A 15,216-nucleotide genomic window follows, 5' to 3' on the forward strand; every position below is an offset into this window, starting at 1 on the left:
AATTTAATTTAAATTTGGATTGTGTATTTCTAAACAAATATACTTTTAGAATTGACTACTTTTGAATTGTGTATTTCTAAATTGGATTTTTTAAATTTAATTTAATTTTAAATTTAAATTTGGATTGTGTATTTCTAAACAAATACACATTTTTATGTTTTAGAATTGACTACTTTTGGATTGTGTATTTCTAAATTGGATTTTTTAAATTTAATTTAATTTTAAATTTAAATTTGGATTGTGTATTTCTAAACAAATACACATTTTTATGTCGTCTATCTTCAAAAGATAATACAAATAGGCGTATTTACAGTGTTTATTTTAAACAATAAATAGGTTTCGTTGTGTTACAAAAAAAAAGTTTCGTTTGCTACTTAAATTTATGGCCATACAATATTGGTTTGATATATGAACCAAAATTCTTTTATCGGGCAGACCAAAGAAATACAATATTTTAGCTAAATTATTGCGTAGAATAAGGTTAATAAGATTGTATGGCATATCTCAACAAAAGGAAATCAAATTGCTTAACGATAAAGTATAAATTGAATTAAAAATACCAAAACGACAAAAAATGCTATTGTTCTACAAACGAAAAAGTGAGGAAACTCACTGTTTGGTTCAATTCAATGACGATACACTTACGATTATTTTAGAACGACCAGTAATTAGTTAACTGTTCTTTTGCCAGCATTTATCTTTTTATTCTTTTGACACCAGTATCTGCCGGCTTAAATGTAAAAATGTTACAAAGGGACCATAAAACTTACTGGCCCAAATATTTAAGGATGTTCTTCTTCTATTGAGGAAAATGTAATATGATATAGGATTAGTGATGTCCTGCAAGTGCAATGAGTAAGCCAGAAAGTATGTTAAGAAAAAGTTTATATTATCTTTTATACATAACCTTTCTTTAGAGTGAGTAGCTCGGTCGGTATATGTTCTCAAAATTTGAACTTCTCGTAATGAAAATTATGTCTCAACCTTTCCGTCACTCTTCAAGTTAAAAACTATGTCTTTATTAACTGATCTTGATTCAAGTTACATGAAAGAAAAACAGAGTGGACATAGTAGTGGATCTAACCGAACTTGGAACATAGGAGCACATAAGTGGGTAGTAACAGGCTAACAGCCTTCCCCTAGCTGCACTTATTCTTGGGTATTGAAAAATAATTAAAACTTCAAATTGGCGGTAGTATCCTTTTTCAAGGATGATACGATGATGTTCGTTAAGTTTGTGGTAACCTCCTCTATATTCCAATAACACATGTGATGATTATATTAAGACAATTGTTGATTTACAAATAGCACCTAATCCGCACCTAATCCGTGTACTCAATGAAATGAGAATTTATATTTTCAAAATGAAAAATCAAACATAAACAATAATAAAACAATCCACAAACAATCAATTAAGATTTAAAACCCAATAAAACTCTGAACGAATAAAATATCAATTTAATATTTTATCGAATTTAATAATTTACATAAATGCAATACTAACATGAAAATTATAATTAGTTGGATATATATATATATATATATATATATATATTAGTTCGCGAACCTTCACCTAGTAGTTTAGGGGGATGTATTGAATCTGAAATTTGAAGTGATTTGATTTTTAATGAGTTTGTAGATGATTGTAGGAGAATTAGAGAATATTATGTGATTTTTGTTAAAACACTCTAGAATCTTATCTAAAACAGTGGGATTTAGATTTTTATTTTTATAACTAAGGAACTCTCCTTAAACACTCTAGAACACTTAAACTACTCTAAAATCTCCAACTTAAATTTTATTCAATAACAGTGGATTTCGGAGTATTTTATAAAATGTCAAATTCAATAACATTGGATTTTAAAGTGATTTTTAAAATCTACGTTTGAATAACAGTAGATTTGTCATTTTAATACAAATCACTTAAAACTCATAATTGAATACATCCCCTTAGTATTTTTGGTTAAAAGAAGAGGATTAATGAGGATATTGCCACCATTAGTTATAATCAAGTGTTAGAAAATTCGCTAGTGTGATATAGTGTTTGAAAAAATACTAAAAACACCGTATCGTAGGCTACGTCTACTTTTATTTTGTTTACACGGATATACCTTTTTTTTTTGAAACTCTCACGGATATACCTAACTTAGAAATTATAACTACTATATGGCGACGCTTCAAGCTTTTAAAAGCAATTTAGTAGGAGTATTATTTTCTAAAAGGGGAAAAACAAAATAGACGACTTTTTGTTGCTCACTCTATAGCACGAGCTGCAAGAACCACATCACAAAACAATCTTTCCAATGGCAAAATCCAATCATGTTCTATCCCTCAAACTATCTCTCACCCTTCTTAATCTTCTCATTGTAGCTGCCACGGCTATAGCCGCCGCGACCAATGGTTTAGATGCTCCTTTGTCCAAAACCTGGCGTCCCTGGCCCTTCAAAAAACTCAACAAACCGGTGGTTTTAATGATTTCCAGCGATGGTTTCCGGTTCGGTTACCAATTTAAAACCGACACACCAAACATCGACCTTCTCATATCCGAAGGAACCGAAGCCAAACTCGGTTTAATCCCGGTTTTCCCCACCATGACATTCCCAAACCATTACGCGATCGCAACTGGACTCTACCCTGCTTACCATGGTATTATCATGAACAAGTTCACTGATCCGAGAACCGGAGAAGTGTTTAACAAAGGCTTAGACCCGAAATGGTGGTTGGGTGAGCCGTTGTGGGTAACCGCAACAAACTAAGGTCGCAAGGCTCTGACTTACTTTTGGCCAGGCTCTGAAGTTCCCAAAGATTCTTGGACTTGCCCTAAAGAGTTGTGTCCAAATTTCAATCTTTCGATTCCTTTTGAAGAAAGGGTTGATACAATCTTGAAGCAGTTCGATCTCCCTGAGGAAGAGATCCCTGACTTGATGATGTTGTACTTCGATGAACCGGACGGAGCGGGACATAGCTATGGTCCTGATGATCCTAGGGTTACAAAGGCGGTTGCGAGGATCGATAAAATGATCGGTAGGATCATTCAGGGGCTGAAGAAGAGGGAGATCTTCGACGAGGTTCATGTGATCTTGCTTGCTGATCACGGAATGGTGACTAACTGTGACCTAAAAACAATTTACATTGAGGATTTAGCAGATTGGGTCAAGATACCCGCGGATTGGATCAATGCTTATAGCCCGGTGCTAGCGATGAACCCACGCTGGGGAAAAGATGTGGAGAATCCAGGGGAGAAGAATGCAGAACTCGTGGCGAAGATGAACGAAGCTTTGAGCTCAGGGAAGGTAGAGAACGGAGAGTATTTGCAGGTTTACTTGAAGGAGAAGCTACCGAAAAGGCTGCATTATTCCGAGAGTTCTAGGATTCCACCCATCATAGGAATGGTTGGAGAAGGTCTCGTAGTTAGACAGAACAGAACAGGCGTTCATGAATGTTACGGAGATCATGGATACGACAACCAATACTTCTCAATGAGGTCTATCTTTATGGGACATGGTCCTAGGTTTAGGAAAGGGAGGAAAGTGCCGTCGTTTGAGAATGTTCAGATCTATAATGTTGTTGCTGAGATTCTTGGACTCCGACCAGCTTCGAACAACGGTTCTTCTTTGTTCACTAGAAACATTCTCTCGCCCTTTGGAGGAACTGTGGAGGTTGAATGAAGCTTCACAGCCCTTTGCTCAGGAAGCACTCATGCATGAATATGATAATTAGCTGATGATTGTGTTTTCCTATTGGTTATAATTAATCTACTTTCCTAGCCTTGATCATTTTTCTTTATTGCATGTGGAAACGAATAATAAATGAATAAGATCAGCTAATTATATCTAGCCATTACCTAATTGTTTCTACATATTTATACTTGTCATTTTCTCGATATACAAGTTTATACATAATGCGGTTAAAAGCAAAAGTTTATACTAAAGTTTTTAAGTCATACTTTTTTACCTTTATGTGTCAAAAGGTAACAAGAACATAACCACGTGAAATCGAATTAGTGGTTGAATCCATATAAGTAAAAACGCAGATTTCTAGGAGGATACGAATTTGATTCTCGTTGTGGAATATATATAAGTCTAGACGACGTCTACACCGAGAACTTCCAAATTAACCCCCAAAAGATACATGTCAATATGTCACAGACTCAACATCTACAGTCAGCTGTCTTGAATCTTGATTATTATAGAAGAAACATAATATATATATTAGATGGTAGATATATGCCCTGGGATATATGTCATATCATATTTTGTCTGATGAATCTGGTCCCTTCAATCGAAATAAAATCAAGGGCCAAGGATACAACCCGCCAAAACAAAAAAACACTGATTTTTTTAGTTAGTGAAATAGTCACTACAATCAGACTAGATCGGTTAAGAATCAGCTGATGTTTAAGAAAAAGTGTAGACAAAAGTGTCCCAACGTGTAATATAAAAGATGAAATGTGACTTAAAGTGTAAATCTTTCTATATATTGTGTGTTTAATTCACAGTTTTATATATTTATAGTGTACTAGGGGTATTCCGGCGCTACGCGCCGGGTTTGGACGTTCTATCTGTTTAAGGTTCTGAATGCAAAACAGTGTAAGTGTAAATGTATGTTTTTGTTATTATTTTTTTTGAAGTAAATTGTTTGTTGAGAGAAATCAGAGTGCAAACCTTGGATTTGCACGTCTTGTAAATGCATTTTTGGCCACCTGCTGATGAATTTGAATGGTAAAATGTTTTTACTAATGGAAGTGATGCGGAATTCTTTCTGTTCAGTACAAATTGTTTATGATAAAACACAAACAAACTTTTAAAAGTCAACGAAGGTGGTTAACATATAACGTGCAAAATAAACAAAATGCATATTTTTATGGTTGAATCTTTAACGGAAATTTGATAACAGGAGGCAATACATATGGGATTATTACTTTTTCCAAAGAAGTAAAATGCAGAATAATTCAATCTTTATTTTAAATTTACTTGGTAGACGTATTTTACCAAAAAAAAGCAACTTTGTAGAAGTATTATAAACTCCTCTTGGTCTTAAAAAGGTTAGTAAACAAAAACATAACTTTCTATCTCTGAGTAATGTAGTGGACAAATTTCTCCAGTCTTAAGAATTAGTAACAATTCTTGCATAGATGTTGGACGTTTGGGAGGTCGCAACTTCGTGGTGGTTTGAGTCTTGCCATGTTGTTTAGATACATGTCCTCCAGAGGAATACATGTCCTCCTGTTAGCTGGAACTCAAGTTAATATAGTGAAGTGAGTTATGGGATCACGGTTTAGATCTGTGATGATTTGGTGGGTTATTACCTCGCTCTGAGTCAGCAACATAGATGTTGTCATCTTGAGCAGGAAGGATAGTGTCTTGGGTGTATTGTATGTCTTGCTGGGGTGCCTCGCAACTTGCGCGGATTATTCTTCGTTGCTGACGGGCAAGCCTCCCATTAGATTATGAGAATATTAATCATAAAGTAAGAGCCAAAATGCCAATAATCAATATTTTGATGGGGTAAAGATCAAACAGCAAACCTCTGTTATTGAAAATATAATAAGAGAATGAGGTTTGGAGATAATAATCAAGTGGCAGAGACTCTGATGCCGCTGAGAACATAGCCTCCAAAAGAGCTCATCTGCATGTGAGGGTGAGTTGTCAGCAACTCCATTTTGGGCATGTTCCAATTTTAATATCTCAACAACACCTCTCGACCAATGATATATCTATTGGGACAAAGAAAGATACATGATACACGGCTCTGTTATTTGCATATTGATGGCCATCTTCCTTTACTGAAGGTTCTGTCAGAGGCTGTGAAATTTTCATCATCAAGAGATTATGTTTTTATGCACAACAACAACCAAAACATGCTGAGAAGGTTTCTTCTTATGACACATACCTGTTAATATTGATGATATATTGCATAGGGAGTAGAGTTGGAGAGAATACTTATTTAACTAAACTACATGGGTTTTGGACCTGTGCATCCATAAATAAACTGCAAATCAGTGTCGACATGTATTAACCGAAACCAAATTTCAATTATAGAGAAACACTTATATAGTACTCACTTAGAGAAACCGTTTTCTGTCCATATTTATATTGCTTTTTTAGAAGCTTTGGCTCCAGCTTTTGGGGCTTTGATAATTTTGCTTTCAGGAACATTACTCATTACGTTGGCCTCAGCTGACACAAATATTTCTTCTACCATATCAGATGTAGTGATTCCTGCATTTTTTCAATTAGAACATTTTTTTAGAATTTTAAGATTTATAAAACTGAGACTAAAGTGAAACGGCAGAGGTTGGAACTTGCTTTAGTATTAATCTCAGCATCACAAACTGTTTCAGGAGATGCAGTTTTGGCTGATGAGAGCTCGGTTACGATGCAGTTTTAATTTTGGACAATTTTTGAATGAGAACTAATTATTGAAAACAATTAGATATGGTCAAAATCAGATTTGTGTTACCAGAAACGCTGGAGACTCGTCATCCCCGTCTGAGAACAACGTCTGGACTTCAAAAAACAAAGAAATGGCTGTTGCCCACTCTTTCAAAAGATGTCTGAAATTGCCCACTGATTTTGTAAATTGCCCACTCTTTCAAAAGATGTCTGAAATTGCTAAAGCAATGAACATTGATGGACCCTTGTAGAAGCATTGACTGTGAGGAATTGGACACAGTAAGCGAGTCTCAAAGTATATGAGAAGCAATCATATAAAATTTCAAACCAATAGGTGAGGGGAATTAAGGACAAATACCTTTTGATCAAGGCGGAACATGTCAACTCCCATTGCTCCCCACCTTTCTTCACGTTATGTGTTTCCCTTAAGCGGAGGAGGGGCGTGATGACGAAATGGGAACAACGACCCGACTTAACATCAGAGAAAAAGATTTGGGAAGACCCCATTGTTTCAGGTAGTGTTGTAAGAAAGAAATAGGTTAGATTCTATTGAAGCAGCGAGATTTGTAGATTTGTAGAAAAAATAGGTCATCTAAACGATTGGGAAGGAGGTAACTGAATTCAGCGTAGTGGGAGAGATTGAAGGAGTGAGTTAACGATGAGAAGTGAATTCAAAGCAAAGATTAGATGGGATGTGAACAGAGTAGGGCAAACGAAAGGGGGAGAATAGATTGAGCGATTTCAGTCAAATGTCAAGGAGAAAAAAAAAGCTAAGCCATTGTCGTTGTGACACGTGTCGTCATTCCCCCCACTCAGAAAAGGCAAGCGGGTGGCTTGAAGTGCCAGAATTGTCAACTTTATATATATATATATAACAGACGCTGGTTTTGTTTTTCTAAAGGACACGACACGTGGCATCTTTTGCCCTATGCTAAACAATGACGTGGATAGCCTAAGGAGATAGATTTCCCAACTTTATTGTATTAGATATGTGTTCTGGTTTACAACTTACGGTTCTACCTGACAGATTTAATTTCAAGTTTGTAACGCATATCAAATTACATGTGGTAACTTTTTATATAATTCGATTAGATTGTTATACAAGTTACGAATAGTTTAAGTTAGAAAAACTAAAAACAAGAGATTATTATATACAAAGGAAAGTTACGGCTATATAAGTAGTATGAACGTTGTTGAGCTCAATCACCATCAAAACCTTTCTCTCTCAATGGCGGAATCTAAGCATGTCCGGTACGGTTTTCCCGGTTACCCCTTGTGCAAGTTATCTCTAATCTTTCTTTTATCCTCTTGCTCGTCGTAGCTGCCACTGCCGATGATTCGAGTTTTCCATCATCCCTACCCTCCAAGAAGCTCACCAAACCGGTGGTTCTATTAATCTCCAGCGACGGTTTCCGGTTCGGTTACCAAATCAAGACGGAGACTCCAAACATCGACCTCCTCATTTCTCGAGGAACCGAAGCTCAAACCGGTTTAATCTCGGTTTTCAGGTATGTGATTTGTAGACAAACCAAGATATTAGTAGTATTTTTATATCTCATCTGGACTCTCAGTCAAACCTGTATATAATCGAGACCGGCTTATGTTCTTCATGTAGAATTCTATCATAGGTTCAACCAACTGTATGTTTCCACAAAATTTGGATTTAATGTAAACCTATTAAGTTAAAATTGGATAAAAATCTAAAAGCTTATTATTAACCCGTGAACCGACATCGTTGACCCAGAAAATACCCAGAAAAACCTTATATATATATATATATTTCTAAATGATTACAATTCTCATACACTTTATAATAGTCAATAAAATTACATAAAATATTTTAGTTGTCATATAATGTAAATATATTGTATTTATGCATTTTAATTTATAGGTTTTGAAATGATCAATACTACTACAGTTTTAATGTAGATAATTTATTTCTTTTATTTAGAAATATACAATGGTTTTAAACATATTAATGAAATTAAATTTATAGTTGTTGGATTGAGCTTTCTTAATACGTCACAGATACATGAACGTTTTCTTTTAAATAGTATATATACTTTCTCTAAACGATGTATAGTTCGTTCAAGATGGTATATTTGGTTAATAATATACCATAGAAAATCGAAATGATTTATTGACTTTTACGTATTCGTGGTTTGTATGTTAACTATTTACTAAAAATATGGAATATAGTTAGTTAAATGGATCATGTTATTATTTGAAAATTTCGGAGATAAATTGCTAAGAGTAACGAAATTGAATCTAAATTTTGATGATTTTCATTATTTTAACATTTTGTATAGAATCTAATGCATTTATATTTCATTGGTTTGATTTATATGTGAATATTTATAATATATAAACATTAGTGTATGCTTGTGTTATATAAAAATATAAATATAGTGTGGATTTAGATGATAGTTTTACGTCAACTAAATGAAGTATTATGTTTATTAGGTATAATATTATAGTGTAATACAAGATCTACTAAAAAGCATAGATTAAGTGTTATGTGTATTTGGTATAATATGATCGTGTAATATTAATTCCACTAAAAAGCATAGAATTGGGATGAGGTACAATATCATCGGTTACCAAAAAATATGGGTATAATAAATAAATGTATTAAAATATTGTTAAAATAATTTATGGAAACAAATAGGCTAGCCAAAATAATAGGTAGACCAATGTATCTAATTAGTTAAATGAAAGAGTTCAAAACAACTTTCATATGTAGATTTATTTAAACTCCTTTCCTTTTAATAAAGTAGACTAGATTCTGACCCGCCCTAAAATGGCGGGTATAGTTATTGTTTTATATTTTTAAAAAAGTTAATTTCATATTTATACGTTTTAGTCATATTTGTGTTTTTCTTTGTATAATATTTCTCTTAAATAATTAATAAGAAGTTTTAATAATTGTATTAAAATAAATAGACCACACCTATATTAATAGGTCATGTTCATATTTTAATAGAATAGACTATATTTTAGTCCACACTTTCGAAGCGTGAATTTTTTGGATTGGAAACAAATTTTGATATAAATTAATATTTTGGAGTTGTTGTACATTGCTATATTACAAAATCTTATTATATCGAAGAAGATAATCTGTTTAAAATTACATAATTTATGAATTAGTTTATTTGAGATTTTATGTACATTTTATATAACTCACTCTTTTAAACCTAGGCATTTACTCGAGTCCAAAAAAAAACGATTAGATCCGAGTCCAAAGAAATGTACATATTGGGTTTTTTGGATCAGTGGATCTTGGTTCCGTACGGATCATACCCAAGACCCGTGCAGGTATCTTGAATACATGAAATGTTTTGTATATATTATATTAGATATATTTGGGTATTTCAGATATGTTTTTGGTATTACAAATGTTTTTTTCTCTTTTTTTTGGGGGGGGGGGGTTGAGTTTCCAGTCATACTTTCAGGTTTTAGGTAAAATTCTAAAATTTTTAAAATATATTACGGATATTTAGATAAAAGTTTGGATTTTTTGGTTTCTCAGGTTATATTTCAAGAAGCATTCGAGATTTATTTCAGGTATTTGAAATAAATTTTTAGGTATTTGTTGGGTTTTCAGATATTTTTCAAGATTCAGATAATTTTTCAGGTTATCGAATATTTCTAATATTTTTCAGATCTTAAATGTCTGAACCGACCTAGACCTGTTTTGTACCCAAATATTAATGAATTTTACATTATTTGAATTATGATTCCTAATCGATCTAGACATGAAAAGAACCGACTTAAACCTGAGTAAAAAAATTAAATATCTACTTGGATCCGAATGTTTAGGAGCCAAAGAATCAAGATAGAAATGAACCGACCAGAATAACCAAACATACTCTCTCATTATATTTTGTACATATTTTATAAAAGTTATATTTTAAAATTGATATGACTTAAGATTTAATTGGTAGATTGTTTAGCTAATCCAATAGACATATTTGTAGGGCATTTTATATTTATTAAATCTCTTAATATTTTTTTAATCTAATGTTTAATCTTTTTTTTTATAAAAACTATATATATATGATTTTATTTTAACATATGATTTGCGAACATGTTTTATCAACTTAAAAAAAAATTGAAACTATATAATGTAAGATAACATGGTAAAATATACTTAATTATATTGCTAACTCATTTTAATAATTAATATCTAAATATTAAAAAAAAAGTTAATATCTAAATATTGTAGATTATGAGCAAAAAATATAGTGTATAACATTATAGACAGCCTATCATGAAAATAATATATATATATATATATATATATATATTGTAGTAAATCGGATATGATTTCATTTTAATCAAAAGGTATAAACAATACTATATAAATAGTATATATGGACGGTTGCATGCATAAAAATGCATGAGGGGCTGAGTTTCTGTAATTTAATTTTTTCTGCGTTGGTAAAGATATTTTATACTATCTTATTGTTAGAGAAATGAGTAATCATCGGATAGATATATGGGAGTTATTTATTAATTGTTACAAATATATAAGGTAAGACCAAAAATGTTAAGTCTAATAAAAGAGTCCAACAATCTTGTTTAAGTAGAATTTTTCAGAATGTTTCTGTTTTAATAGTATAGATATCTATCCAAAATACACTAAAATATTTTTGATTATCTAAAAAAAAATTTACTACATGAATAATTAACTCAAATAGTTATTTCAATGTAGATTTTTGGTATTTGGTCATTATTTATATTTTTATGCTTTGACAGTTGCTTTGAAGTTCAATGAATAAGTTTGCTTCCGGAAGTTTAAACAATGTTGTTCTTTTCAAAGCTGAAATAATGTTTCTTAGATTTATAGAGTTGATAGTTGTTAAATACTTTGTTTACGTTTCATTATGTATTATTTTTCGTTTGTACAAAGTCTTGATTGTCACAATATATGATGTTGTCACATTTAATTCAAGAAAAAGTTTTGTATGGTTGATAGACAAATTTTCTAAAATTATTTTGAATGACAACAATATGGTTTAAGAAAATTACTCATATATAAATTTATTGAAAAGATTAAAATTGGGAATTCGGCCAAAAAAACACTGAACATGGCAAGAATGACCAAAAGAAATAAATTTATTGAAAAGATTAAAATTGGGAATTCGGCCAAAAAAACACTGAACATGGCAAGAATGACCAAAAGAAACATGAACTCGAGGCTGGCCAAAAAAGCCTGAATTTTTGTTGACTTTTATCAGTTTATTAAGAAACTTTGATTGATCGACCAGATTAAGACACCGTTAAATAACAGTTAAGACGGTGGTTAATCAACGTTAAGTAAAACGACGTCGTTTTGAGATAGAATGAAACGACGTCGTTTTACCTATTTTTATTATCAAAAATATGTTGTTCGCGTGGGTCGAACCTAAAAACTCATGGCCAAATGACGAGGTTTTTTGCCACTAGACTATTGTCACTTTTAAGAATATCTATAACATGTTTTTTTTATTGAGTATCAAACAAATCTCGAAAAATCTAAATTCTTTTTTAAAAAATTCCAAAAAATCTTAAAAATTCAAGAAAATTCTGAAAATTAAATTAAAATTGAAATTATAAATATTTAAAAAAATCAAAACATTATTTTTTTATAAAAATTAATGTATCTAAGATCATTTGAGTTTTTTATCTTAAATACATTAATCATACTTTTTTATAAATTAATATATTTGAGATAAAATAGAAAAATGATATTTATCACACTACAAATGTTTTTCATTTAATTATTATCATATTTTAGAAAAACAATTTGTGATAATATCATTTGTTTATTGTATCTTAATTTTCATTTGTCTATTTTATCTTAAATAAATTATTCATACTAAAATCTATAGTGTGATAAATATCATTTTTATTTTATATTACATACGTTAATTTATTTAAAAATATGTTTCAAGTTTTTAATCATTAAATTTAATTCGTTGCATTTTTTGAATTATATTAGATTTTTTGAAATTTTTAATGTACTGATTTTTTTTTAAAAAAGTTATTTGTAATTTCAATTTTAATTTTACATTTCAGAATTTTCTTGAATTTTTAAGATTTTTTGGAATTTTTTAAAAAGAATTTATATTTTTGAGATTTGTTTGATACTCAATAAAAAAACATATTATGGATATTCTTAAAAGTGACAGTAGTCTAGTAGCAAGAAACCTCGTCATTTGGCCATGAGCTCAAGTTCGATCTACGCAACCAATATATTTTTGATAATAAAAATAGGTGAAACGACGTCGTTTCATTCCATCTCAAAACGATAGTTTGATGTTTTTTTGGCCAGCCAATATGTTTGTATTTATTATGGCAATTCATGCAAAGTTCATGATTTTTTTGACCGAATTTTCGATTAAAATTATATTGAATTTAATCAAGTACGAATCAATATTTTTGGAATTAGTAACTTGTTATCATCCAAAAATCGAGATTACTCTAATTCAACCAGATTTTGGACATGTAACTAAATCTAACTAAATCTGAACCAAACCCAACCAAAAGGAACCTGACCCAAACTTTTACAATACTGAATGAATTCATAAATCCTAAAACTCAAAACCCGAACTGAAATCCAACTAGGACTCCGATAGCTCAACCCTAATTTTGGATATTTAAATTGCCAATTGAAATTAACCAAAAATTTGATTAATCGATGTTGGGACCAACTTACTTTACAAACTCATGTTTAAAGTAAAATTCGAGTCCACATTATATGCGAACTGTTAGTTTAATGGAAAAATAATGTGTAAGAACTAGTGGGTAAACAGGTTCAGTTGTGAACAGAAGTGCGATTTAAGATGAAACAAATGGAACAATGAGAGAGGATCCAATCAATACCTCGTTATCTGGATAACTTCTCAGTCTTTAACAAGATGAAAACTAACAAGAAACTGAACAGAAAGCAAGTCCTAGTGGATCAAAATCTTTGCAGACTAAAGCAGAGACATATTATGATAGTGTACCATGAAAACATCAAGCATCATCAAATGATGGAGACAAACATTCATCAACCATCTCCACGAGGTTTGGATTCTCTAGTGCAGCCGCCACACGCTCCTTGTCGTTTAGTTGTTTATTGACTGCATTTCAAGAAACAAGAAACAAGAAACCTCTATAAATCTAGTCCTTTTGCGCATATTTCATTTGCTATTTTGAGAATCAACTGAACCATGCTCCGTCACTCAAGGTCGATAAAAAAAAGAATAGCAAGGATATAGAAAAACGACATACGTGCAGCCTCTGTTGCATGAGAACCTGGTGCTACCCTTATATCAATCTGAAAAGAAAATATCCAAAGGATTGAGGCACATAGAACATTAGTAGAGGCTCAAGCTATATTCTCTTACCAAGTATGAGAACAATACCTTAGCAATTTAAAAAAAAAAAAGGTTCTTTGTTCCGTTCACAATGTTTTATTTAGTGCATACTAAATGAACATGATATCTAGACAAATGTTTTTGTTTTCCTTATGTTCAATCAAACATACTACCAGTAGGAAAATGGGCTCAGTAATGTACCTTGTAGCGAGGAGGAAGGCTTCGCATAAGTTTAACGCGGACAGAAAGACCGATAATGGTTGCCATGCTACAATGTTCCACCGTTGGTGTGAATGTAACCCTGAGCAAATAGCAAACCTCAGGGCTCCATCCAATTAAAAAACCAAAAAAAGGTTTATATTCTTTTTTCTTTTTTTTTTTTAATTACCTGACATAACTCTTGCCATCATCAACTTCAACAGAGTCTTCAGTAAGAACTTTGAGTTGTTCCAAAGAGTAAGGATGCTCTGGATCTCTTATATCTCTTATATGATGTACTTACAAATGTTAAAGATTTAAAACTAAAAATTCAATCATAAGAACACTATTTGATGAAAGCAGTGAAAATCGAACAAAAAGGATATCAAAAATCTCGAGCTGGTCGATAGGTTCAACTGAAAACTCATCCGTGTTGGTGGAATCGGTGCGGACACGACGCTCTTTTCTCTCGTAGACAGTTGGGTTCTCGTTGATTAACCCAGAAACCATTATGATTTAACTATCAAAACTACAGAGTCACATCAAAAGACTATTTCAATTGAAATTTGAAAAAAAAACACTAAGCAGCAGGAATCGAATTAAGAGGTAGAGATATCTAAGACGAAATCAAATATATGCAAAAGTTTTATATACCTAATTTGGCGTAATTCGAGAGGAGGGTGATGGAAGACGGAGACGATGGTGTTGGAGCTCTCTCCTCTTGCATATATAATTAACTTATTGGAGAAAATAATGATTGGCAGAAAATTCGAAGCTGGACCAGGCCCATGTAACTGAATTCTCCAAGTAGAGCCTCGTGGGCTTCTATATGGATCATCACGTGATCGGTGGCACGCTTCCTCGTCTTCCTCTAGTTTATTCTTTGTTGTCACTCTCTAAAATAGGCAGAGGCAGAGCCAGTCCTGGATTAAGGCCCATAAGAGCATCAGCAACGCTGATTCTTAACCCACAATCCTTAAAATTAAATTATTAAAATAATTTGTGAGGTTCATACAATTTAAGAATCTGTGCCAACTTACCTCTTAAAATATCTAGCTAAGAATCATTGGTTAGGCAAACACGTTACTGTGCGCGGCTCCATTACTATGTGGGAACCCACGAATAGATACTATTTTTTTTAAAGCTGAAAAAGAAAATAATAAAATAATAAAAAAAATTTACTAGGTTATCGTACCATCAGTATCGGCATTGTAAATGCTCTAAAACAAGGAGTTTAGGCACCAAATCTTCGAAAATTATTACCTTAATTTAGTGGT

General features: G+C 31.9%; 4 protein-coding genes across 13 annotated transcripts; 2 read left to right on the forward strand and 2 right to left on the reverse strand.

Annotated features, from left to right (window-relative positions):
• The first annotated feature begins 2,197 nt into the window (after nucleotides 1–2,197).
• Nucleotides 2,198–3,672, forward strand: LOC108836366 (uncharacterized pyrophosphatase/phosphodiesterase C725.05c-like). Its single transcript, XM_057003981.1, has one exon. The coding sequence runs from the start codon at nucleotides 2,304–2,306 to the stop codon at nucleotides 2,754–2,756; it is 453 nt and encodes a 150-aa protein (XP_056859961.1). The 5' UTR covers nucleotides 2,198–2,303; the 3' UTR covers nucleotides 2,757–3,672.
• LOC130494545 (uncharacterized) lies at nucleotides 2,928–3,668 on the forward strand. Its single transcript, XM_057004027.1, has one exon. The coding sequence runs from the start codon at nucleotides 2,928–2,930 to the stop codon at nucleotides 3,666–3,668; it is 741 nt and encodes a 246-aa protein (XP_056860007.1).
• A 1,268-nt stretch (nucleotides 3,673–4,940) lies between the features above and the next one.
• LOC108822688 (uncharacterized) lies at nucleotides 4,941–7,209 on the reverse strand. 10 transcript variants are annotated; one of them, XR_008939660.1, is made up of 8 exons: nucleotides 6,754–7,208; nucleotides 6,463–6,655; nucleotides 6,065–6,221; nucleotides 5,893–5,972; nucleotides 5,698–5,804; nucleotides 5,528–5,628; nucleotides 5,309–5,423; nucleotides 4,941–5,232 (listed from the first exon to the last, which is right to left on the reverse strand). XR_008939660.1 is itself a non-coding variant. In XM_056996319.1 (3 exons), exons 1-3 carry the CDS (start codon nucleotides 5,607–5,609, stop codon nucleotides 5,114–5,116), a joined length of 342 nt encoding a protein of 113 aa, XP_056852299.1. In that variant the 5' UTR covers nucleotides 5,610–5,886; the 3' UTR covers nucleotides 4,941–5,113. The 10 variants fall into 10 exon arrangements, 1 of the variants encoding a protein (XP_056852299.1); XR_008939659.1 differs by having other exon boundaries at nucleotides 5,309–5,436; XR_008939662.1 differs by having other exon boundaries at nucleotides 4,941–5,225; nucleotides 5,739–5,804; nucleotides 6,754–7,207.
• Nucleotides 7,210–13,232: 6,023 nt separating this feature from the next.
• On the reverse strand, nucleotides 13,233–14,739 carry LOC108839993 (protein AE7). The gene is made up of 6 exons (XM_056997544.1): nucleotides 14,594–14,739; nucleotides 14,324–14,468; nucleotides 14,130–14,233; nucleotides 13,943–14,042; nucleotides 13,656–13,701; nucleotides 13,233–13,504 (listed from the first exon to the last, which is right to left on the reverse strand). The coding sequence occupies exons 2-6, from the start codon at nucleotides 14,447–14,449 to the stop codon at nucleotides 13,398–13,400; spliced, it is 483 nt and encodes a 160-aa protein (XP_056853524.1). The 5' UTR covers nucleotides 14,450–14,468; nucleotides 14,594–14,739; the 3' UTR covers nucleotides 13,233–13,397.
• Between the last annotated feature and the right edge of the window lie 477 nt (nucleotides 14,740–15,216).

This window comes from Raphanus sativus, chromosome 2, assembly GCF_000801105.2.
Source record: "Raphanus sativus cultivar WK10039 chromosome 2, ASM80110v3, whole genome shotgun sequence".
Classification (NCBI taxonomy): domain Eukaryota; kingdom Viridiplantae; phylum Streptophyta; class Magnoliopsida; order Brassicales; family Brassicaceae; genus Raphanus; species Raphanus sativus.